We start from the raw sequence: 26949 nt of genomic DNA, 5'->3' as shown, positions 1-26949 counted from the left end.
ATGGGTGAATTTCAGTCTTCCTGTCAGAACGGTACACGAGGCTTGTTTAACAGATCTTGGAGCACATGGCACCATTACCAGGTGATTGGTGCTGCAGAGACAATCATTCTTCCCTCTCTGATTGGGATTATCTGTTCCACAGGCTTAGTTGGAAATATCCTCATTGTATTCACAATAATAAGGTATAGAAATGAATAATTTTGCAATAAGATTTATTGCTGAAAAAAAATGATAACAACACTGAGGAAGTGAATTGCCCAGCAAAGACAAGGATAGCAAGTTTTTCATGTTTCCTTTAGTCATTGACATTTACTTCTCATTAAAAAAAATTAAATCATGACTGCAGATAGTGGTAATGTATGCCTGCTTAGCCTCTTCTGTTATGAGAAAGCACTTAAGTGCATGATTGACTTCAAAAATATTCAAGGAAACCAAAATACATGTCTTCCTCCCTGGCTTCCGTTATAATTGGCAGCAATCTTCCCACTAGCACACGTAAAAGCTAGACTGAACTTTAAACTTTAGTTATGGTACTAGCCAGGCATTATAATGTTTTACAAAATGCTTTTAAGATCAGTTGAAATATAGTCTTTTTCTCCTTTGAAAACTGCACTTCTACCTCAGATTATTTTAATAACAGAGCTTTATCTAACTTTTGCCCATTTACAGAAGCTTTCTAGAACTCATTGCTTTTTTCCAGCATCACCTTACTTCTGGAAACAAGGGCCTTAGTGCCAGTCAAGGATTCTCCCATAACAGGAATTAATACCTCAAGATATTTTTGTTGTACTCTGAGAAGGTAAAATTGCTGAAGTTGCTAAAGTTTTTTGGGTCATAAAATCTGACCCAGCCATCCTTTATGCAAGTAAATACCTTCTAGTCTCTTAATTTTAACAAGAAATTTCTTTTTCTATATAATAAAGAATTTGCTGTCAAGTGGCTGATGCTACCACAAACCCTAAATCCATAAGCATGTATCTTGAAAAAGTGGCTTTTATCTTCAGCGCAAATTTAGCATAAAGATTTATGACAGCATAAGGCTTTCATATGCCACACTCTACAAGGATTAATAGATGGACCCCACCCCTACATACTATGCTTTTAAAAGAAAGATTTCCAAAGGCCAACCTAGGACTAAGTGTCTGTCAGCCCCTGAGCTCTAGTAAACTTCCCTTGAAGCTACCAGAAATCCAATGCTTGGTACACTCAAGAATATTGTAGCTCATAATCTGAATGCACAAGAGAAGAAATGTGGAAACAGTATGTCTGAAGTGAACATGACTTCAGAGGCAATATGTCTTTTTAAATGTATGAATGAATAGAAAGGAAAAAAGAAATCATTGAGTTTCTAAAAATTAGTTATAGATTCTCTAAAAAAATAGAACAGAAGGAAACTGAGAAGGAACAAAGATTTTTTTGTCCCTGGTGAAAAGCCTTTGTCTAGCTTAAATAAAAATATGAGAGACAGAGGGAATAGACACAGACAATGACTTGGAAAAAAAGAATATAATTTAAACCGTATTTGCATTCAAATTTATGGGCATGAACATTTGCACACAGGAAAAGAATTTGAAAATAGTGCGTTAAAAAGTTAATGTGGTTGTTACCAACACTAAAAAAGACAGCCACAAACCTCAGACTCTGTAGATGAATGTACATTCAAAATGTAGCTACATTTGGAAAAATAACCATGTCAAATTCTCACCTTTCACTAAACAGATCTGATTCTACTCAAAGGCTCTGCTTCTGAGTTGTGTCTTCGCTCTTTATTGAACGCATTTTCTCATGCATACATTTAAATTTTGTTAGCATTACAGAGTCAATTCTTTTAAGAGAGAAAGAAGCTAGATTATCTCTCTAATTGACTAGAAAGTTATTTACTTTCCAGTAGCAAATGCTTTACTGATGGTAGAACATGGTAAAGAACAAACCTTGGAATTTCAGCTCCCCAATTTTGTTTGCAGGTCTGCCAGCTGGGGACAAACATTTTTAAGTGTGAATTAAAATTATATTATCTGCAACTTACTGGGAGAAAATAACTAAAAGTCCTAATGAAAGTTACATGTAATATATTCTATGCACTGAGATTTAATTTAAAAACTGTAACTCAGTGACTTTTGGCTGGCCCTCCTTGTGTGAATGAATTTCAGCCCTAGGATGAAATTCGTAGAGGGAGTTGAGATATGCTGCTATTTAATTAAAAAGAAAATGGTAGAGAAAATGCTGCAAGAGTTCCGTGTCAGCCAGAACTACCCAATAATCTTCATCCCAGCAACCTAGAAAGACCGGTCCCCAAAACTGCAGTTCTGTTAGCAAGAATTTTATGTAAACCTACTGACTTTGGTGGACCAGCTGGTGGGAGAATGGCTACGTTTTTGTGTGGAGAGGGAAAACGTGATCCAGACAACCCCAATTAGCTGCATTAGTCTGACTTTGTGTTTTTAAGGAGGAGTATGTAACAGAAGAGAAAAGGGAATCAAATACAATTTCAATTATCTGTGAGTACAGCTTTTCAGAAGAACTTGATTTTTAATAAGGTAATTAATAGCAAGTGATAAAACAACATTTCCTAAAACAGAGATTGCAAATGAGTGTCACAACACTTATTACTTGCATTCTGAGTCTTCAGCTGGAGAAGGTGTATTTGCAACTGAATGTAGTCACCAGTAGAAAATTTTTGAAACTGCTTCATACAGCTAGCCTATCCAGATCAGAGATTTTATGTTATCAGATTTTATATGTTATCGTGTTGGAAGTTATTAACTCAGCTAAAGAGCAATCTAATGAGTTCAAGAATTATAACATGAGAAAAAAATTAGCTAAAGTGTGGATGGTCTAGGCGATGTTGATAAGAAACAAGTTTCCTGAAAAGATTTTCAGGAGAAATAGGTTAATGTGGAACTTTCAGGGACTGATCGTGGGGCCAGCCAGATTTTATATTTTCCCTCAGAGACCTGAGGCAAGGTCTAAGAGTGTGTCAGTAGTATTCCTAATGACATATGCTGGGGAGATGTGGCTGATGTGAAGGAGTGTAAGACTGTCATACAGAAAGAACCAGATAAAGACTAGAGGAGGGACTAGAGCAATAGAAATGCAGCAACATTTAATAGCACAAAGCGCAAAGCCATAGAATTTTTTTTTTTTTTTTTATAAATAGGAAGCACTGCTGTCAGTTAGAAAACAACAGAGGAAAAACTCCTGGGATTGCTGTGGGCTGTCAATAGGCTAAAGCTGCGTGAGAAGCACACACAGCTGTAATACATGCAAGGCTCTGCCTTTCCAGGGGAAAGAGGGAAATGTTAATGCCATTCTCCAGACTCATAACAAGGCCTGAAATATAACTCTCACCAACTGTTTCCAGGAAAGATAAGATATTCACACTGCAATAAGAACAGAAAAGAACAATTACTAGAACCAGAAGAATGGAGAACTCTGAAAATTCACCTAAATTTGTTTTTTTTTAAAAAAAAAGGCTCAGAGGTGTATGCTTGCTCTCTGTAAATCAGGGTCAAATACAGCAGAAAGGGTGAAGGACTGTTTAAACTAAAGGCCAAAACTGGTACAAGAGCAATTGGGTAGACCCTAGTCAGGAGCTATTAAAGGCTGATAACTGGAAGGTGGTTTTTACCTTCTAGAACAGTAGTGTCCTGTGATAGCCTTCAGTAGGAGTAGTGGAAGTAAAATCAGTATTTCTGAGATGAAATTGCTCTGTTATGAGGAGGTCTTTTCTGACCTTGTTTCCTGTGACAGCCGGTGACTCAGCTGTGTGACAAGGGTTATCTCTTCCAACCTTAGGTTCCTGCTCTTCCTAAATCTAGCAAAAAAAGACCCAACATGTTAAATGACGTACCCCGTGCCCTACAACATATCTCAGCTGTTCTGTTCTTTATTCCTCGCTGAGATGGGAAAGCTAAGTGTCTCTGCACTGAGACAGCATGCTGTCAATTTACTCTGATTTCTATTATTCTGTTTTAGATTTGTTTCAGAAATAAAAAACAAGCTAATGTTAGAAATGTGGGACTTCCCATGATCACATTTGGCACAGCAACTGATACATGTCTCTAAGTGATGTTGTGATGTTATCTGGCTTGACTGTGAGATTCAGTTAAACAGTAATAGATTTTTGGACCAGAATATCTTGGAGAAACTTCTGTAGCTATTGCTAATCTAATGCTAAACATTAGACAATGTTGTTATCCAACAACAAATTAGATAGCTGAATTACTTGGAAACATTCATCACTCGTTATGGTTAAATGAGGGAAGGCAGAGGCAGAGATGTAGAACAGAAATGGCTGCCATTTCTTTGTGCAGTTTTCATAACTGGTACTGAGCAAGATTCAGTCTCACAAGATTTTATAGGCCTTACCCAGTTGTACAGATGTGAACAAATTTTTTCCAGACTGACTTTGATTGCCCAAGCCAGTCATCTGGGTCTCTCCATGGAGAGGCACTACTGAGAGTAATACGTATCATCTTTGTCATATACCTATCAAGGACAGGATAAATTGCCCCCCAGAGTTCTGTTTCTCTGCAGTGATTATAGGAGCTAAGATCACTTGGAGACATTAGAGGTCTCAATTTCAAATTGATAAAATTAGCTAAGAAAAATCCAACCCTCAATTAAAAGGAGAAAAGATAGTACAAGTCTTTCCTGTTAAATTATTGAGATGTTTTTTCAGCCACTAGGGGAAAATAACATGCACAGAAATGGTCCAAGAGGGAGCACAGTACATGCTTAACAGCACAAAAGGGCTACAAGATATTGTTAAGTAGGTATAGAACTGCTGCTGTTGGACCTGCTCCTCAGGCACCGAGGATCTGGGTAAACTTTAATTATGAGAGCAGAAAAGTGGACTATGGTTAACATCAGAGCTGGAAGTTTAAAAAAGCTTCCTCCAAGCCAAGCTGGTTTGCTGGGAACAGTTGGATTTTGTAGGGGAGGACAGGCCTAGGTGGGAGGATGGCCTTAAGGCTGGTGCTACTTGCCATTGCAGACCTAGCCCGTAAGGGATGCCATTTTCACCTTTCCTGTTTGAAGAAAGGGTATATGTTTGTGTTTTTAAAAGTGTGATACTTACAAATCGTCTTGTCTTTGACCTGAAAGATCACTTCCAAATTAACACTTAAGCTAGTTAATGAAGACTCTCTGTCCAGGAGGGTATAAATAAATACTGGTGACAGCACATAATGCAGTCAGAGGGGATAAATAATGGCTGATGACAACACATAATGCACTTGTCATGTTCCTCAAAGTTGTTACTGGAGTGACAGCCAGTATATGGATTATCACATTGTCAAGTCTGCTCAACACTTCTTTTTTTAATGGATTAGGATCATTCAAATCCATTTTTTAATTAGTTTAATCTGTAGAAGTAGAATTGAAGAGAAGGTAGGACTAATCACAGATTTGACATATTCACAGATTTTGCAGAACAACAATTGTGCTTTTGTACATTTTTCATATGGTGTTTCAGAGATAGAAATTGACCTGGCATGGGTGGAAGGGTGAATTGACCAGCTAACAACTGTGGTTTGAGAAACTGCTGAGAAGCTTTCATAACTGTGGCAAGAAGGCAGAAAACACCAAAAGGACGAAAAAAGGAAGTTTGAAATTGAGGCTATCACTATTATTTTCCTGGCTTTTTTTTTTTTTTTTGTAAAGTGATAGTTTTAGCAGAAGGCAAGCACCACTGTCTTAATAAAATATAAGAAAGCTATAAACTATAAAATATGGCCAAAATTATTTGAGATTATAAAGTTTACTGCATAAGTTACTATTTAAATATTGTGGCTCTGAGCCACCACAGGAAACTATATGAAAATCTGTATGAAAATACATGTCCTGGCTGCTGGACACTGATCTAAAAAGGCACCATTTTCTGAACCTCAGTGTAAAGCATGAGACGGTGGATATTACAACACTTCCCTTTACATCAACCATGGGACAGCTGTTCAATGTATATTCTTTGTTGATTAAATTTAGCATAAATTGTGCAAGTTTAGAATTTGAGATTCTCATTCGGAGTCCAAAAGTAATTTCTAATTTAGTATGATTTATCCTGTTAATGTGAATGAAATAAAGCAGAAAAAGACCGTTTTAACTTTTTCATGAAATGACATGTTTTTCAGATGCTTTGAAACCTGTGTGTTTCAACATAATGGTACCATTTGATGCTTTGCAGGAAACCGTTTGGGGCTTTTCTTCTCCTGGAGATTTTGCATCCTTCAAAGTTCACAAAGCTAAAGGCACTGGAGGAAAAAGATCGCATATGCGTCATTCTCTCCACAAGCTCCAGTCATTAGTGCCAGCAGATATACTTTATAGATGTCTGGCTTTGCTTTCAGCATCATAACCAGATGACAGTGAATCATACTTCATAATTTATTAAAAATGTTTGAAAAAAATGCTTTTGTCTGGCTCATTCCCTCTAGCTTAAATTTATTTCTTTGGAAACATAGTTATTTCATAGCTTGTAGCATGCAGTGAAGGCAAAATGAAAAATGTGTAATTAGGAACTCTTCTCACACAGGTCATTTTAGGAAATGATGGTCATGGAGTTGGACTTCTGAATGTGGTTTGTGGGCAGCCAGGTGGAGTTCTCCCAGCTGCAGGTTCTTCTGTGTCTTCCAGTAAGAATGACAAATAAACTGGTACTTTGCAGTAGACTGGGAAAAAAAAAATTATTAGAGATGCTGAGAGGGAGCCTAGACAAATAGCTTAGACAAGACATCTAATTTGTAAGTGAATTTAGGTAAGGTGATTTCTATATGGAGACTGTGGATAAGGACCTTGTTAATAAAGTCCTGTAATTAAAAAATATTTTCTAAATATCAGTGCTTTTCAAAGATGCTTTGTGCTTCTTTCCTTGATTTGTATAGAATAAGGCAATTTAAAGTCAGGAATTCTTTCAACTGCCTGTATAACATTCCTCCAAGCCTAAATTGGGGGGTGTACTAAGATAAGGATTACATTTTGGTAAAGGAGTCTAGGAAAGCATATGTATCACACAAAAGCTATGCAACATAGACATTATGAAACTGGCAAATCCAAACTCTTAGTGCTTAGATGAAGACTGCGCATACAGTTTTAACTCAGTTGTGTTCCCTATGTATGTACAAACTTCATGAGACTATCTTTAAATATTTGATTGCATACTATTTTTTTTCCCAGAGGATCATTCCTCTTTCACCAGTTCCCTTTTTACCTTGAGCACTTGAGAACCTCCTGTCTGCATCTTTAAGCAAGATTCAGCCCTGGGTCAACTGCATCACAGGAAGGCTCTGATCTCTCCTCCTACTTATGCTAGCCTGATATTTCTAGAGTTCCTATGTCTATCAGACCTGTGTTTATTATGAACTCTTTATAGTTTTCAAAGGAGAATATGGAGAATTGTGCTGATGTTAATAAATTAAATAGCCCATTCAACCTCACTGGAAAGCAAAATTATGAACAATATATTATTGTTGAGCCTAAAATGTTTAGTTTGAAATATCTGAACTCTAAAATAGTGGTTCTGACGGTGTACTTATTTGTGTGCAGTTCCATTTTGAGGTCTGTTTTATCAACAGTATACTTGGAAAACAATACAGTAACCATGTCAAGTAATTGTCTCCATGTCTTCCAATTTATTTCAGAAGTCAGAAGAAAACGATCCCAGATATCTACATCTGCAATCTGGCTATAGCAGATTTGGTTCATATCATTGGCATGCCTTTTCTTGTTCACCGGTGGGCACATGGAGGTGAGTGGGTTTTTGGGAGCCCTCTTTGCACCATCATTACCTCCCTGGACACATACAACCAGTTTACATGCAGTGCCATTATGACCGCAATGAGTTTGGACAGGTATGTGGTTTCAGATTTTCATTCTGTACCCAAGGACAATAATACCTGATTGTGTTCATGCAAAGCTGTAGTAATTCAGAATGAGAAATGCCATCAGCTATGGTTAATGATTTTTTGAAAACTACAGGAATCTTTTTCTGATGTTTGTGGAGGTGGCAGAGGCATTTTAAGTCTCGCTATAGCATCATGCTATGAACAAGGCCTTAAGGGATACTAGTCACTACCAGTATTACTGTTCTGGGGCTTATCTTTAGAGGTGCAGCTTCTAGTAAAGGCTTAATGTCACTAAAACTAGATTTGTTTTAATCATTTTTGTTTAAGATAAAAAATTGGCTTCCAGGCAGACTGCAGAAACCCACTGTATCTGTTATTTTTAAAAACCTTTATTAAAATGCAGTAAGAGTACAACAAGAATTTTAACTTTTATCATGACTAGAGATTTCAAAACCAGCTTCTGTATATTCTTGATCTTAAGGAAAAAGTGACCAAATTCAGGAAAGAAAAGTCTGCTTTGGACCAAAGGGGTCTTCTTTCACATATCAGAGAGAGCATGGAGGAAAACAAAAAGACAAACTTTCCTGCACAGCATGAGGCACTAAGTCAATCATGAAGAAGACATTCAAGAGACAACTTTGAACTTATGAGCTAGGATAAATAAACAGAGCCAATGGGAAGGATGGTTGCTATTGAACTTGTAGCATACAAGACAGCACGCTTCCATGGCAGTGGAATGTAGCCACTAAAGAGAGGGAGAGACAAATTATCAGAAAACAGAAAACAGAAATTAGAAAATTGAAAGTTAGAAATAATTTTGAAATTGATAAAGAGGCTACACTAATGCATGATATTATGAGTCTTATTTGGTTGACATGCAGTTAAAAAAGAGCCAAGAAATTATCAATTCCTTTGAAGTGCAATTTTAAAAGCTCTGTTCTTATATTTGCATATGAGTAAGGTAACAAATGACAGTCTTTTCCCATATTCCTAAAGAATTTACACATAGCAGTATCTTTAATCTTGCTGTTTAGAGAAAAATTTTTATGCAAGACAGTAAGTATTAAGGCGGGAAAAAGACGTGACATCCTGATGAGGAAAGACAGAATATCAAAATGGTATAAAAAATAGTTTGTCTCAAGTAAAGCCATGTCTTAAAATAGGCATTTGGTGGTTTTTTCCAAATTACTGAGGGTAAGCCTTTGCTTTCTTTTCTATTTTGAGGCAAGTTTTTCCACCTCAAATACAATTGTCTAAGGAAAGCTCTTCAAATTACTTCTCTCCCATTTGTTTTATCACTGCTAGTACCAATTATTACACTATAGCCAAGAGGGACAAAGGTTTTTCAGATAACAAGCTCCCAAACTGTCTAGTGCTTGATAGTTTCAGAAAAGCACCTCTGAATCCACCCGTGAGCTTTCATTCAGTGAAAAGATTAAATCAGCTATTTTGCAAAAAATCAGCAGAGTTTATCAGATTTTGTTTGACTGTAAAATCATCCCCAGTTCACAATAAAAGCAAGAAATATAATTACACCTTAGTAAATGCTATGGCTAATGCAGCATTGGGCAACTTCATGTTCTCTTTCACATTTCTCAAAAATAAAAGCATTTCTAAAGGAAGACAGGAGCAGGTCAGACCTGGGAAGGCACTTCCAGAAGAAGTCTGAGCTGAATAAAATGACTACCACATGCAAATTAATATCTGTTATATTGCTGGATAATGTTTTTATTCCCATAAATCCTCTACTTCATAATAGGAGTGAACTATGTCACGCAATGGTCCAACAGACACTTTAGTATTTCAGCATTTCTTTTTGCAAATCAATTTTTTTTATAAGATCTTAAGAAGTGGCAAAACCAGCTGTTCTCTCCATGGAGCTTTAGGGGTCAATTTATGAGGGGTATAATGTATAAAAGTTTGCTTTTCATTACTCACTTTAATATGAAATAAAAAACATTAAGGAAAGCTGTAAAAACTATGCAAGTTGAGTATGCATATTAAAATTTATGAGAAAATTTTCTAAACTGACATCAAACACATTTTTTAATACAGATTCGTGTTTATGCCACAGGCCAACATTACATAAATTAAACCTCAATGAAACTTTGGTAGCAGAACTTTTGCCTATCAGTTAAAAGAAAACTTCCTAAGAAGCAACCCACACCACCTGTTCTCTGCATGAGGATGCATATAGGCACACATAGACAACAATCCTAATATAATTTACCCCCATGAACATCAAAAGTAAATTTGACTGTTCAATGAAAATATCACTTGCCTAAGTGAAATCAGAACTGTGTATGCTGCAGACAGCATTTTCTCGATCCCACATATTGATATACTCTCATGCTGCAGTCTCTGGTGAGACAGGAGAGATGGTGAGATGGGTGAAAAGGGGGTCTGGTATGATGTCCTACACTAACGTTGGTACTTGGAACATTCAAAGAAGTCACTTGACTTAAACTGAATGTGAACATTGCGATTAGCAACGTTAGTGACTTGTTTGCAATGGCAAAGGAACTTTTTGGCCTATGACATTTTAAGAAAAGAGCCAAGAGTTATATGTTCAAAATAACTGATGCAGATTCAGAAGTCACATCATTCCTTATTCCTTAATGGCATAGAAGATGCAGCCGGTAAAACCTATTCAGACTTTCTTTCTGTGACAAGAGGCTGTGAGGCACACTTCATTCCCTGTAGCATGACTCCACTGGAGCATGTCCTGGGAAAATGCCACTGTTTGGGTCCCTTCTTAGAGAGTGCACCTGCTTCTGAGTACTTCTTCTGCAAACTTTGGTTATAAGAAAAGGTGTAATACTCTTGATAGGGGCTCAGTTGTCTGTGATCCAACGCATACTTTTGGTATGGCACAGCTGTATAATCTTGTCTCAGCCTTCTAAGAAAATTGCTAAATGCTAAGCTGTGTGAAAGTACCTAGAGTAGAACCATGTGTGCTAAGAAAGGTAAGATTGCAGCCAGAGATAAGCTAGTTGAGATGGAGACAGTTCAGAACTCAAAGGTTCAAGAAGAGAAACACTGGCATGAGGAGGTATAAAATACTAACGAGAACCAGGGAGTCTGAAGATGCCCCTTCACTCCCATTGACAGCTGTACAGCAAAGACTCAAGAGTGCTGTACAGGGGTGGTAAGAGTTTTAACACTTGGCCTAGGAGCTTGCTAGTCCTAGCTGTCTGTTGTCTGTTGTCTATTGTAATAACCAATAAATAATTGCTTTTTCTGAATATCCTGTTTGCAAAGTGTCTCTGTGCGTGGGAAAAGTTCCCTGAGCAAAGTTCCTGAAGTCTGAGAGTTACATAGGGTACCAGCCAATTTTGAGGACTGCATAAACGTTTATATAGCTGTCATGGCATAACCTCAGCCGGCAACTGAGCACCACGCAGCCGCTCGCTCACTCCCCCCGCCCCCAGTGGGATGGGGGACAGAATCGGAAGAGTAAGAGTGAGAAACTCGTGGGTTGAGATAAGAACAGTTTAATAATTGAAATTAAATAAAGTAAAATAGTAGTAATAATAATAATAATAATAGAAGAATATAGAAAGCAAGTGATGCACAATGCAATTGCTCACCACCTGCTGACCGATGCCCAGCCAGTCCCCGAGCAGTGGCCCCCCGGCCAGCTTTCCCCCAGTTTATGCACTGAGCATGACGTCACATGGTATGGAATGTCCCTTTGGCCAGTTTGGGTCAGCTGTCCTGGCTGTGCCCCCTCCCAGCTTCTTGTGCACCTCCAGCCTTCTCAGTGGGTAGAGCATGGGAAGCTGAAAAGTCCTTGACTAGTGTAAGCACTACCTAGCAACAACTAAAACATGGGTGTGTTATCAACATTATTCTCATCGTAAATCCAAACCACAGCACTGTACCAGCTACTAGGAAGAAAAGTAACTCTATCCCAGCTGAAACTAGGACAATAGCCTATCCTCTTAAGGCTTCAGGCACATAAATGGAGAGGTGAAGCTGGGAAGATAAATCTGGAGTAAGCAGCTCCGTGACGGCTGAGAAGAAACAGGCAGGTGTTCCAAGTGTTTGCAGCAGCCGAGCCTGACAGGCATGAGAAAATGTGTTCCTAGTTTGCCCATTGTTGTAATGTTGCTCTAAGAAATATTTACCAAGGCAGTATCACTGGTAGGGTGGGGCCATATCTCTATGAAAGTTATGGGCTTTCAGTTATTTAAAACCAGAACCACCTGATTTGCCATGGACTAATCCATTTACTCATTCTTCATGCTTCTTTTTCTGTTACTCCTTGCTTCACTTCACATGCAGTCACAAACACCCCAGCCAGAGGAAAAGGTAAAAGCCTTTTAAAAGCTCAGTCTCCTGAGCAGCCCATCATTTGACGTTGAACATAGTACACTTTGCTGCCTCTTGGAGCAATCCTAACAGCAGTACATTTTGAGCCAATACAGATAATAAAATAATAATTAACATTAATTGGGTGACTGATGCTAATTAGTGATATTAATGATAATAATAGTGTCAGTATACTATATTGTGACAATATGCAATACATAGTAATAATGTTAGACCATAGGATGTCAAATATGGTAAGTTAAGATATGTCCAGAGGCAGGAAGAAAAAAAGCGAGGGAAAATCCAAGCTCTAAGACATGTTTCCCCTCTACTTGTCCTATATGCATGACAGAAGTATGACCATGTGTCTATGGCTTTGCTAGAAATCAGGCAAGATGACATGCAGTTAGCTACACCATTAACTAGGAGCACATGCTCCCATGAAATACTTTCTCTTTCAAAGTGTCACCTTGGCTTTCATAATTGTACCACGTACCTTTGGTGATGGTTGGTCTCATAAATGTTCCTCCAGGCAGCATTGTAACAGCAAGTTTGGCAGAAAGGCAAAAAGAAATGCGGCAATAGGCATGGGTAACAGGCACCACATACGTGGTGCCTTGTACTTTTTGAGACCTCTGCAGTCTCCATCTCTGCCTCCTTCTCCAGCTCTCTGTGTCGGAGACGCAGCTCAGACACTCCCGTTATTATTTGTTTCAGGTAAGTATTCTTCAGACTTTTCCCAACAAAAGACATTTTTATTACTGGTAATTACTTTGTCAGATGAGGGCGCATGTCTGCCTTTAAGTTCCACTCTCTGTTTGAAGTGGAAATTAGCCCATATTTTCAAAACAGCATGTTTTCCCAAATGCACCACTCATGTTTCATTTCACAAATTTATCATCAGACAATAGGCAAGATTGAAAATTACATCCAAACTGAAACAACCAATAGAAACCTACCGCTGCAAAAGAATGGAGACAAAAGCTGCTTGATAAGCGTTTAGGGTGAGATTAATTTCGTATTGTTTGGGGAAGGGTAAGTCAGAATACCGTCAGGCTGGAATAAGTTTGAGTTCTATCAAGAGAAAGAATCATTTACATTTTCATTGAATTGAATTTCTGGTGGTGTTTTCATTCCATTCAGTCTAATGATTTCCTTTTCATCTTTCAGTTCATTAAATAACTTTTTTTCTTTTGCTCAGATAATTGTTAAAAATGAGAATTAGAAACCCAGGGAAATTATCCTTTAAAGTCACATATCAGTATATGAAAATGTCCAGCAAAATAATTGATCCAGAAAGTGTGAAAAGTCATTTTACAATACACAGGGAAATACAGATATATACAGGCCAGATTTTAGTACCCTCACCTGCATCATTAGTAACCTGCCCTTTACTTTTGTGAAAATCCTATGGAAACTCAGCTGTGTATCCAGGAAGAGAATGTCTACACAGCAAAAGGAACCAGCGTCAGCCAGCCCATAAGCAGTGGTGGGCACCTCTGGAGCTGGAGGGTGTGGATTCCGTACCCATCCCAGGCTGAGGGGGTTCCTTTACACATGCCATTCCTTCCCTTAATGATCTTCAGTGCCCATTAACACAGTTAGTTTTATTACAGACTACATTAGTCTGATAACCACTAGACTGCAGCTGCTGTCAAAATGAGTTACATTCACTGTTGATAAGTCCTGAGCTGCGCTGGGCTCTGGTTCTTTTAGCAAAGGCAGTATCATCCGTTAAGCCACACGTCACACGGTGCCTTAAGAGCCTCAGCCTTTTGCATTGCTAACAGCCCTCTCTCTGAAGCTCTGTAGCTGGCTTTCTGCTGGCAGCTCTGCGCCCAGTCACCCAAGCTGCGGCAGCAGCCTTTCCCAGAGCCTCTGGGGCAGCACTTTCCTCTTGTTCCCACGCTGTGGATCTTGCGCTGTTATCCTCCCGGCCCTGCTCCTGCAAACCCGACCGCTTTGTTACGGTGGGTTCTCATGGGAAGTGACTGCCACCAGCGTGAGAATCATCCCTTCTTCCCCTCCCTTTTCCTACCCTGTGGTCAAAGCTTCTGGTTGACATTAGTGGACCCAAAAACATGCCTGCCCCAAACTTAACAGCAAGTCAGCGTGCAGCCTCAGCAAAGCATGCTCTCAACAACACCAACAGCATCATAGGCAGGAGCAACTGGTAAGAAGTGGGTCCTGATGAAAACTGTGTTGATACTGTGGAAAAAAATATTATGGGGGAACCACGTATGGCACTGGAGAAGAGACCCAGAGAAGGATGCTTGTCTGGAGACCCCCCCATTGCTTCTCTTCCCAGCTGGCCACTCAGGACAGCTTTACCTTTCCACACTCTCTTTTCACTTTGATTTTTCCCTTAAAGTAACTATTTGCCATCCGCTACAGACCCTGGTAATAAATCCAAATGTGAACCTGTCTTAAAAACCTTTGTGCAATACACAGTTTTTAATGAAAGAGCTAATTAGAAATAACCAATGTTTTTGTGATTAGGTACCTTGTGAGCTTAAGTAGCTCGAAACAAAAGGGAGATCTCATGGAAACCTTCCTGCTAAGGGGAAGCATATGAAAGCATTAAGGTGTTTTTGTATCACCCAACTGTAAGCACGAGATAAAGTTCAGTCTCTCATTAACAGCAGGCAGCAGGCATGTCTAAGAGGTGACTCGTGGGGTGCATGGAGAGCACAGCAAAGGATGGAAAATCACGTCCTGTCACCTTCCTTACAGGCTGCAGGAAGAAGGGTGCCTGGTTAGGTGTACTTCTTACTCCATGTCAGCTACTAATGTCACTTTTCTGTCCTTCCCCCATGCACCCTATTTCCATCTTACACACTTTCATTTTCTCACAAATACTTCCTTTAATTCACAGTTTATTCACTGATTTTTGTTGTAATGTCCATTGCAACTTTCTTCAGTATTCATTCTGTGGAAACATCTCTGCTGCCGATTTTAAAAAAGACTCGCAGTATTGCTCCCTTACTTTGCTTGATGACGTTGTTTGCACCACTTGAAAAATGAAAGCAAGCTCAAAGCATTCATAGTATACTGTGCTTACATGGAGACTAAGAGGTCAAATTTTGTGTAAAGCGGGAGTAATCACAAGTTTTAAGAACTGGAGAAGCCTGTAAATTACTCTCAATTACAGTGATCCTGTAAGCAATATCAGTGTCAGAAAGCTATTTCCATGAGGCAGCCAGTGAAATAGGAGAGGTAGCTGCACCAAGAATGGTACAAAGCATTTCTACCATTGCAAATGTAGAGGATTTCTGTTCTTTCTGTCACCAACATGAGGACTGAGAATAACTGCATGAAATTAGACATAGTTTTTTTAGATATCATATGCCAGAAAAGCCTTTTGCCGATTCTAACAGTAATGGCCATTACTTTAACCTTATTTAGTGAAAAGAACTTGGTTATTGCAAAGCTTGAATAATGAAAGAAATCTCTTTCATACTCATATTCAATCAAGACAGAAAATAATTTATTATCACATGAAATATGAAACTTTCTTGATCTTATGCACTGGTTCCTGATCTTCATTGGCCCAAAGACAATAATACCAAGCAACTGAGGTGCTGCAGGCACCTTGTTCTGACAGGCTGGTGAACCTGACCTGTGAAAAACTAGTACAGGACCTCAAGCAACATTCCAAGGTCCTGCAGGCAACATGTTGCCAGCACCTACAAACAAGGATGTTCTGATTTGTATCAGATATTTACATTGTGTAAAATGTACAAGTATGGCTATGTATTAATACAGATACAGCAACACAGCAAAGGAATGACAGGTATTGAAAGTTACTGCTGTGCAGTTAATGATATTCTGGTTATTTACTGGTACCAGTACTGGCCTATTTAATCCACAGTCTAATTAAACTTGAGGTTTCAGCCTGGAGAACACATTCCAGACAGTCACTTACTAAGCTTCTGCTCTCAGCTGCATTGAAGAAAATTCACAGTAGCATTCCTGGTTTTAGTAGAGTAAATCTAGATGCATACCAGGGTATCTGAAAGCAAAATGCAATGTTCAATTTGCACACATTGCAGTTGGTGTTATATACACCTATCTGGCTTCTTGTGTTTTTAACAGTGTAAATCTAGAATAACTCCACCAAACTCTGTTCCTTTATTTCTAATAATTTAATCAACCTAATACATATCTACACCTGTTTTTTTTTCATGAAGTGCTTTTAAGAAGGAATCACATTATTATGAAGACTGTTCCTTGCAGGCTTTTACTATGTTTTTTTCTGCATTTTTCTCACTTGATCTGTGAACAACATAAATATTTCACTCATTGAGAGAGAGTTTTTCATTTCTAGCTAAGGTATAGCTTGAGAGCAATGGAGAATTAATCTCTAATGGCCCTTGTTCAGAACACACCAAAAATACTACTTTCTGGGGGAAAAAAGTCTTCTGCAAGAATGATGCACTTTCCAAATCAGCTTTCTTAATTAACGGAGCACAAGTGCTGTGGGATTCCACGTGTAGATGATAACCCTTTAGAAAAAGGGTACCTTCTTAGGCAGTACCAGAAACCATCTTAACATTCATATTACACTAGCTTGGACTGTCTTGTTTTGTTGGGCTTTCATTTTTTTCTGCTCTACAAGCACTAAAATTCAGTGAAAATTTCACCATTATTTAAACATTTCTCAGTTTTATCGTTTCAACTTGTACAAGTTTTAAATAGTCTGACATGAAGTCAACAGGATGGAATTTGGTAGAGAAGCTGCTAATAGCCAATCATTAAGAAAATGATTTTCAAGTGTTGTTTAAATTCCTATATAATTTGTCTTTCTCATAGCAGCTAGTAAATCATTCATTTTCAGTTAACTTCAGAAAATTACAGTTTCAAAAAAATTCTGTGACTATGATTCAGAGTTTTCAGTCTTTTTAAAAGGAACTAGTCAATCTAACTCCCACAAGAGAGATGTGTTTCACTGCTACTACCCAAAACTCTTCCAGCATTATGCACAAAAAAAGGCATGTGTGATATAGCTGAAAAGGACAGAATCAAATTTTTGATCCATTTTGTAGAGGCTGGTCATAAAATAAATGTTTTCTACCAAAAAAAATGCCCCCAAACTTTCTCTCTCCTTTTTTTGTGTAAAACTTTGACATTCAGGAGCTTTCATTTAGCTGTATCATTTGTTATTAATTTAAGAATTATGAATTGATAAAGGGATGAACTGTTTTCTCCGTAAGTTTCACCTCACCCATTTCTCTTCAGTGTTATAGTTCCTCACCCATACACCAGGTCCTGCTGCCAGAGGTTGGGTTCTTCCACCTGCCCTTTTCCCTGTCACAGGGAGTGAGTTGGTGGACATGGGGCCAAGACAGAAGCATAAGCCTCCGTCACCCACAGTCTAGGTGGCAATGGGTACAGCCACCACTAGCAGGGTTAGGATCTCAGTGGTAGACCTCTCATCACGTATCAGAGGGGATCGTAACTGATCATATCCTTAAGCTGGCAGCAACATGATGAGAATCATCCCTCTGGTGGGAGGGTGGGATCTGGTGGGATCTCATCATCTCCCACTGATGAGAGCTGTATCTGCGGCAGCTTGCCTGTGGAGCACCAAAGTGAGGTTGCTTGGTGCTGGTTTCTGGTTGTCTCATGTGGTTATATCACCTCAAAGCCATCACAGGGCAGTCCTGCAGCTTCCTTCAAACTGCTTTACAGAGCGCAGTGAGTTTGATAGCCACAAAGTGGTACCAAGACCCAGGGCAATGGAAATTTTCAGCTTTTGTTGCATACTGTCTGCACCGAGTACCTTTTGGCCAGGCCTACGGTATGCCAGATTCTGCAAGTACAAAGGATGGAAAGAAAAAGGATGAAATTCATTGTCAGGTTTCTTTACCTTCATTGAATTTATTCTAAGGTGATCTGACACTATTCTTCCCAAACAAGTTGTTAGGCTGTGAATCAGTGGTCATGTTAGTAGGTAGTCTGATCTCATCTGGAAATGAAAAGGTGTACCAGATGCAGTGGACTTTGTACTTACCCTACTCGCTCCTGAGAAAAAAAGAGGGAGAATACACCCTGCTTTAACTTCCCCTTCTTTTTTATGACATGTGAATTCTTGCATTTAATATTCTGCTTTCAACTCAAACATTGCCCACTTTAATCCATTTTGATCTGATAGATTAAAGTTCACCCCAATGTTTTACAAAATGTGAAGGTCATGAAAAAGAAGTTGAATTTGTTTTGTATCATAAGCCACTGCTAACTGAAGATTACTTCTAAGGTAGTGAAGTCTTTCAGTTGTATCTTCAGTTATGTGAAGACTAAACATTTAAATTACAACTATAACAGACTTGAGCACTCCTAGAGCTAAAATATATCAGAAAGTTCTATTTTTTTTTTAAATAGCAGTCTTGCCTGTATTAAATTATCTCCAGTCCTTTTCCAGAATTAACTTCACCTCAGATTTCATCTCTGCTTGCTTCTTGTATGTCTGAGTTTTTAAATTCTATCTCCTACATGCTAGTCTACTATAATTTATTAAAAACTCTTATCATATTCATTAAATAATGTTGTGACCAAAAGCATGAGCAGTTGTAACAACACTTGTTGAATGTTAAGGGAATTGCTTGAATAAAAGCCATTCTGGCATGTTGTACTAGACAACTTTTAAAAAATGCAGTTTCTTTCCCTTGCAATGGCTATTATTAGAATTTTTATTTTGCAGTCAACAATATTAACCTAAATATTTTATTGTTTTTCTATTATATTGCTATGTTACCTGCTTTTATAGGTACCTTGCTCTTGTCCAGCCATTTCACCTAACCCACCTGAGAACAAGATCAAAGGCAATTCAAGTCAATGTTTATAGGTGGCATCACTTATTCTGATGTTCCCTGTATGGGTCTACTCAAAAGTAATAAAGTTCAAAGATGGTTTGGAAAGTTGCGCTTTTGATCTAACCTCACCTGATGATGTTCTCTGGTAAGCTTTCAAAGCTCGGGGGATCATGTCTTCAGCTGGTGTTGATGATACCACCCATTTTGTCTGACATCCCTGACAGGCAGACGGATGGATGGATGGATGGATGGATGGATGGATGGATGGATGGATGGATGGAATAGAATTAAAAGCTGAAGCTGAGCCTTGTATCATTCAGATCATTGCATCTCAGATTGTATTGGCAATATAGCAGTAGCCGCAGCATGATCAAGTTCAGCAAGACAGCTCCCACGTAGCAAATGTAACAGTGAAGGATTTCTGTTTCTCCTTATCTTCTCTTGCTGCATTTGGGTAACAATGGGATCTCATTGCCCTTTCTGACCCGGCAGACTGTCATGTTTGGAAGATATAGATCACAGAAGAGATTAAACACTCCTCAAATTGCATACATGACTTTCCAGTACCTTATGGCCAAGCAGATTCCTACTTATTTGTTGAATTCAAGTTAGCTTGTTGCGTGATGACTAGCAAGGGACATAAAAGAAAATTTTTAAGACCTTACATAACAGACAGCAAATTTTGGCTGATACTGGGTATTTTTATATTAGCATGTTCATTTGGATAAGGAAGGTATTTTTGGAGTGAGTATCCCAATTGTGTCTAATTACCATACTTGAGTTCACATTATTTAACAGTCTCAGAGCACATGATCTGTATTCTTTTCAGGTGAAATCAGACTGGAAAAAGTGCTCCTGGAAGACAATGAATGGACTCCAACCACTGTTGTGTACTCAGTCCTCAATCCACAGGATCCAATTAGAGAAAATTCAAAGTTAAACCCCCTAACTTGAGTATAATGTGTCATGTCCTAACCACCAAGTACTTCACTCTACAGATTTTCACTACTCATTTGTACTACTTGTTACTGTAAACAAAGACTAAAAGAGTATCTATTTGAGCCTTTTTTGTTCCAGCCGCCCTTCCCTCTCCTCCCCCCCCAATTGAATTGCAACCAGATTTTTAATGGAATTGTCTAACTCCAGAGCACCAGAAAAAGAGAAAAAATCATAGAAACAAAGAATCATAGAAACATAGAATAGTTTGGGTTGGAAGGGACCTCTAAAGGTCATCTAGTCCAACCTCCCTGCAATAAGCAGGGACATCTTCAACTAGATCAGGTTGCTCAGAGCCCCGTCCAACCTCACCTCAAATGTTTCCAGGGATGGGGCATCTACCACCTCTCTGGACAACCTGTTCCAGTGCTTCACCATCCTCATTGTAAAAAATTTCTTCCTTATATCTAGTCTAAATCTACCATCTTTTAGTTTAAAACCATTACACCTTGTCCTGTCGCAACAGGCCCTGCTAAAAAGAACATTGGAAGAGGCTGCCCAGGGAAGTGGTTGAGTCACCATCCCTGGAAGTATTTAAAAGATGTGTAGATGAGGCATTTAGGGACATGGTTTAGTGGGCCTGGTGGTGTTGGGTTGACGGTTGGAGTCGATGATCTTAGAGGTCTTTTCCAACCTTAATGATTCTATGAAAGTTTGTCCCCATCTTTCTTATAAGCCCCCTTTAAGTACTGATAGGCTGCAAGAAGGTCTCCCCAAAGCCTTCTCTTCTCGAGGCTGAACAACCCCAACTCTCTCAGCCTTTCCACATAGGACAGGTGTTCCATCCCCCTGATCACTTTCGTGGCCCTCTTCTGGACCTGCTCCAACAGGTCCATGTCTTTCTTGTACTGAGGACCCCAGAGCTGAACACAGTACTCCAGGTGGGGTCTCACCAGAGCAGAGTAGAGGGGCAGAACCACCTCCCTCCACCTGCTGGCCACGCTTCTTTTGATGCAGCCCAGGATACAGTTGGCCTTCTGGGCTGCGAGCGCACATTGTCAGCTCATGTCCAGCTTTTCATCCACCAGGACCCCCAAGCCCTTTTCGGCAGGGCTGCTCTCAATCCTTTCATCCCCCAGCCTGGATTGATACCGGAGATTGCCCCGACCCAGGTGCAGGACCTTGCACTTGGCCTTGTTGAATCTCATGAGGTTCACACGGGCCCACTTCTCAAGCTTGTCCAGGTCCCTCTGGATGGCATGCCGTCCCTCTGGCATGTTGACCACACCACTCGGGTTGGTGTCATCTGCAAACTTGCTGAGGGTGCACTCGATCCCACTGTCTATGTCATTGATGAAGATATTAAACAGTACCGGTCCCAATATGGACCCCTGTGGGACACCACTTGTCACCAGTCCCCATCTGGACATTGAGCCATTGACCACTACCCTCTGGACATGACTATCCAACCAATTCCTCACCCACTGGACAGTCCACCCATCAAATCCATACCTCTCCAGTTTAGAGAGAAGGATGTTGTGGGGGACCATGTCAAAGGCCTTACAGAGGTCCAGATAGACGACATCTGTAGCCCTTCCTGTGTCCACTGATATAGTCAGTCCATCACAGAAGGCCGCTAGGTTGGCCAGGCAGGACTTGCCCTTGGTGAAGCCATGCTGGCTCTCTCGAATCACCTCCCTGTCCTCCATGTGCCTTAGCATGGCTTCCAGGAGGATCTGTTCCATGATCTTCCCAAGCACAAGGGTGAGACTGACTGGCCTGTAGTTCCCTGGGTCTTCCTTTTTTCCCTTTTTAAAAATGGGGGTTATGTTTCTGTCGCGGATGGAGTGAGACTGCACTTCACTCGTAAGAGAGAAGCAACAATACTTTATTGATAGAAAACAGTGAGTTAAAGTGTGAATTAACAAAGTTCAATGGAAAATGAGACAGTGAACAAGATTCAATGGCAAGGTACACTTGATTATTTACTGCATAGAGGACAGGGTCAGACATTACTGTCAGGGAGACCCTCCCGTTGAGTCATGACGTTCAGAAAGGACCCCCTTGCTTTCTAAACTTCTCAGAGAGGAGTCTAGGTGCAGCTGGATCCAATCCTAGTCCCAGTCTTGGTCAACGGTTTATGTCTAAAGGATTATATATGCGCAATCAATCCTTTATATCACTTAGCTAAGATTTCAAAGTTTAGCATGCTATTAGTCACTTACCGAGGATCTGTCATGGCAAGGAATCTCTCAACCTCGAGGAGTAACCTTGAGAGGCGTCCCTACTCAAGGGGAGATCCCACCGTGCAGCCCGCTGCCGTGCAGGAGAGCTCAAAGGGCTCTTGGGCTGCTCACTATTTATAGGGGTAAGATGATTGACTCATAGTCATATTTGCATACTGATAACTGTGGTTAGGTGGGCGTATTTCTCACAATAACCAAGGACTATTGTGTTGTTGTCTGGCTCCCCGAATCCACTTTGTTAATGGAGGAAGTATCACCATCAGCATCCATTAACGACTGCCCCTGGTAGTTCTCACTTAGGCAGGGTTACAGGAGATAAAGGTCAGGTTGGGCGGGGAGCACACCGTCACAGTTTCCCCTTTTCCAGTCAGTGGGAATTTCACCGGACTGCCACAACTTCTCAGATACGATGGATAGTGGCTTAGCAACTTCATCCACCAGTTCCTTCAGGACCCGCAGATGGATCTCATCGGGTCACATGGACTTGTGCACCTTCAGGTGCCTTAGATGGTCTCAAACCTGATGTTCTCCCACAGTGGGAGGCTATTCATTCTCCCAGTCCCTGCCTTTGCCTTCTGCAGCTTGCACAGTGCGGCTTGAGCACTTGCCCGTGAAGACTGAGGCAAAAAAGTCATTGAGTACCTCCGCCTTCTCCGTGTCCCCGGTAACCAGGTCTCCTGTTTCATTCTAGAGAGGGCCCACATTTTCCCTTGTGTTCCTTTTATCCCCGACGTACCTATAGAAGCTTTTCTTGTTGCCCTTGATGTCCCTGGCCAGATTTAATTCTATCAGGGCTTTAGCTTTCCTAACCTGATCCCTGGCTGCTCAGACAATTTCTCTGTATTCCTCCCAGGTTACCTGTCCTTGCTTCCACCCTCTGTAGGCTTCCTTTTTGTGTTTGAGTTTGTCCAGGAGCTCCTTGTTCAGCCATGCAGGCCTCCTGGCGTTTTTGCCAGACTTCCTCTTTGTTGGGATGCATCGCTTCTGAGCTTGAAGGAGGTGATCTTTGAGTATTACCCAGCTTTCTAGGGCCCCTTTTCCCTCCAGGGCTTTGTCCCATGGCACTCTGCCAAGCAGATCCCTGAAGAGGCCAAAATCCACTCTCTTGAAGTCCAGGGCAGTGAGCTTGCTGTGCGCCCTCCTCAGTGCCCTCAGGATCTTGAACTCCACCATTTCGTGGTCACTGCAGCTCAGGCTGCCCTTGAGCTTCACATTCCCCACCAGCCCCTCCTTGTTGGTGAGAACAAGGTCCAGCATAGCACCTCTCCTCATTGGCTTCTCTGCCACTTGGAGAAGGAATTTACCATTGACGCATTCCTGGAACCTCCCGGATTGCTTATGCCCTGCCGTGTTGTCCCTCCAACAGATATTGGGGTGGTTGAAGTCCCCCATGAGGACCAGGGCTTGTGAGTGTGAGGCTGCTCCTATCTGTCTACCGAGGGCCTCACCCACTCTGTCTTCCCGGTCAGGTGGCCTGTAGCAGACCCGCGCTATAATGTCACCTGTCCCTGCCCTCCCTTTAGTCCTGACCCATAAGCTCTCGGTTGGCTCCTCATTCATCCCCAGGCAGAGCTCCATGCACTCCAGCTGGTCATTGACATAGAGGGTGACACCCCCTCCTCGTCTCCCCTGCCTGTCCTTCCTAAAGAGCCTGTATCCTTCCATTCCAACACTCCAGTCATAAAAGCGTAAAATGTGTAACAGTACAGAAGTTAAATATTTTAATGTCAGCAAAGCTTGATGAAATTCACTGCTGAAGATTTAAGGTATTAGTAAAAACAGTCCCTGAAATTTGATTATTTTCAAGAACTTGTGAAGGACATGAGACCCCCAATAGCCTGAAAGAAATCAGAGAAAATAGAAGAAAAACAGGGTTCTGGGAATTCAGTCTAGTCCATTCTCTCTCAGATGGCATGACCAATTGTCAGAGGTTTGTTTAATTCCACATTAGAGGTTTTAACACAGAAAAGTATGAACACAAGTAAAAGGAAGTTCTGGTAGAGTAAAAAACAATGAACTTCAATAACCAGAAAGTTTAACAAAATTATTAAGCTCTCAATCTGTAAGGTGATAAGAAAAACTCTGTGTCTATTTGACAGGAACAACTTATAACAAATCAATCTAATTTCCTTCTTTGATGGAAGTTTTCTAGTTGATAAAGAATAAATAGAAACAAAATAACTTGAATTGTAACAAAATACCAGCAAACCAACTAGGAAAGATCGTGTATATCAGATTACACTAATGATGCAAGAATGGTTGAAAAAACTGTGCTCAGAAGATGGTCATCACTGGTCTACTATCAGACTAGCGAAATATCAGGGGACTAAGCAGTCTGTGTCCTGCATAAATGCTTGCAAGAATTTTCACAAATTATACAGGTGCTGGAAAAAGTGCACACATACAGAATTTGGAATGCTGAGAGGTATAATTTGCAGTTATCTTTCTGTAGTCAACAGTATTCCTAGAAGTGCTGAACACAGACTTTAATACTTAAAAGTACTTGCTGCTACCTAAAACAGGCTCCATGTATCTCTACTCAAGAATCTCAAATCAGAGACCACTTTATGAAAAATGTCATTTATATTTTTTTACATTTATGAGATAGTCTTTGTGTAATCACCTTGTTTGTTCTTTTTTGCATTTTGTTTTACAGGTATACACTTTATCTTACTATAACAACTTTCTTTTTTCCTTTACCACTGATATTTATTTGATATATTTTAATTTTATGTTACACGTAGGAGATGTATCAGCAAAACAAGAAAGCAGGAAGGTAAAGTATTATTCACGCTTCTTCCTATTTTAGATGCTCTGCTCATACTGCAAAGGTTTTATATGTAACAGACCAAAAGGATTAGTCATAAAACAACATTTAGGCACTGCATCATGTAACTTTCAGTGCTTCAGACACTGCATTAAGTTCCCAGGTGTTGTGGTTTAACCTCAGTCGGCAACTGAGCACCACGCAGCCACTCGCTCACTCCCCCTGCCCCCCGGTGGAATGGGGGAGAGAATCAGAAGAGTAAAAGTGAGAAAACTCGTGGGTTGAGATAAGAACAGTTTAATAATTGAAATATTATGATAATAATAATAATAGGAAGAAGAAGAAGAAGAAGAAGAATATAGAAAGCAAGTGATGCACAGTGCAATTGTTCACCACCTGCTGACCGATGCCCAGCCAGTCCCCGAGCAGCGGCCCCCCCCGGCCAGCTTTCCCCCAGTTGATGTACTGAGCATGATGTCACATGGTGTGTAATATCTCTTTGGCCAGTTTGGGTCAGCTGTCCTGGCTGTGCCCCCTCCCAGCTTCTTGTGCACCTCCAGCCTTCTCAGTCGGTAGAGCATGGGAAGCTGACAAGTCCTTGACTCGTGTAAGCACTACTTAGCAACAACTAAACCATCGGTGTGTTATCAACATTATTCTCATCCTAAATCCAAAACACAGCACTGTACCAGCTACTAGGAAGGAAATTAACTCTATCCCAGCCGAAACCAGGGCACCGGGAAACAGACTAGGGACAGGATTCAAGGGAGGGAGCAAGATAACCCAGTTAGAAGGAAACACTGAGGAGAAAGTTATGGGTGAAGTCCTCAGCTTATCTGAGGACAAAAAAAAGACATGGCACAACCCTGCACTTCTGGCTGTGGGAGGGCACCTGCCCGTCAGGGTCTCATGGCTCCAAACTCTCAGTTCAAGGATTAGGAAATCCTGGGAGGATCTCAGTGCTAGGTCTGGTACCAGCCACCGTGGCCCTGAGGGGGGGTGTGTGTGCAGGTTGGGTGCTTCCAGGTTGCATTACCCCTCCTGTGGGAAGAGGACTCCAGGGCCCATGAGGATCCCCAGCCACTGTTCACAGCCTGGGGAAGTCTAGGCAATAAAAGAAAATTGACACATAAAATACATGAAATACAATTTCCCAGTTTCCCTGACAGCAGCTCCTGGTCAGCATGTTTTGGTTCTAGGACTATGTTCTTTGAATTTTAGTTTCTACCAAATTTCTATTAAAAAGGAAATAGATTTCCATTTTAGTGTGGTTTTTAATTCCTCAGGCAGGAGGATCATTTTCTTCTTTTCTCTAAGTCTCCTTTAAGCTCATAATAGTCATGTTTTAACTCAGTATTTCTGTTCCAGTTGTTAGCAAAAAAATGTAATCATAGATGAAAAGAAATGCAAAGCTATAAAGCTCTCGTGATGAAAAAGAGTAAGCATTTTTAATCAAAATAATTGTCAGTATTTCATCAAATATACATAAACAGTTCTCAGTGGCTCCTGTATGTGTGATCAAATTCAGCCTAAGCAGAAGAAACAATAATGTGCAAACAACAAAAAAATGAAGTCGCTGAGCGCTGGCCTTTGCTTGCACTGTAGGTGAATTTGGTCTCAAATAACTGCCATTCATCAGTACACTCAATCCATGACATCATTTTCCCATCTTGACTCTCCGTGCTAGGGATCCTTCTTTGTTTTGCAGTTACACCACCAGTATCCCCAGGCAAAGAGTCATGAGGCTCACTAAGATGGTGCTTGCTCTAGTCAGTGTGTTTGTGGCAAGCGCTGCCCCGTTCCACGTGATCCAGCTCGTGAATCTTCAGGTTTCTCAACCAACCCTGACCTTCTACGTGAGCTACTACATCTCCATCTGCCTCAGCTATGTCAGAAGCAGCATTAATCCATTTCTCTACATCCTACTTAGTGGGAACTTCCAGAAGCGTCTCCAGCAGTGCACGCACATGGACGTCAGGATGGTAGAACGGGATGTCAACATCATTGAAAACACCTTCAAGTCAAGTTTTTGA

General features: G+C 40.4%; 1 protein-coding gene across 1 annotated transcript; it reads left to right on the top strand.

The window, feature by feature from the left end:
* On the top strand, positions 1-26949 carry MCHR2 (melanin concentrating hormone receptor 2). Its single transcript, XM_076335462.1, is given in 6 exon segments — positions 1-182; positions 7638-7847; positions 18922-18986; positions 18989-19112; positions 24806-24925; positions 26625-26949. Coding segments are annotated over 6 exon segments (1026 nt in total).

Source organism: Aptenodytes patagonicus, chromosome 3 (genome assembly GCF_965638725.1).
Source record: "Aptenodytes patagonicus chromosome 3, bAptPat1.pri.cur, whole genome shotgun sequence".
Classification (NCBI taxonomy): Eukaryota; Metazoa; Chordata; class Aves; order Sphenisciformes; family Spheniscidae; genus Aptenodytes; species Aptenodytes patagonicus.
The sequence above is the reverse complement of the archived record's forward strand: the minus strand, read 5'-3'. Positions and strand labels throughout refer to the sequence as shown.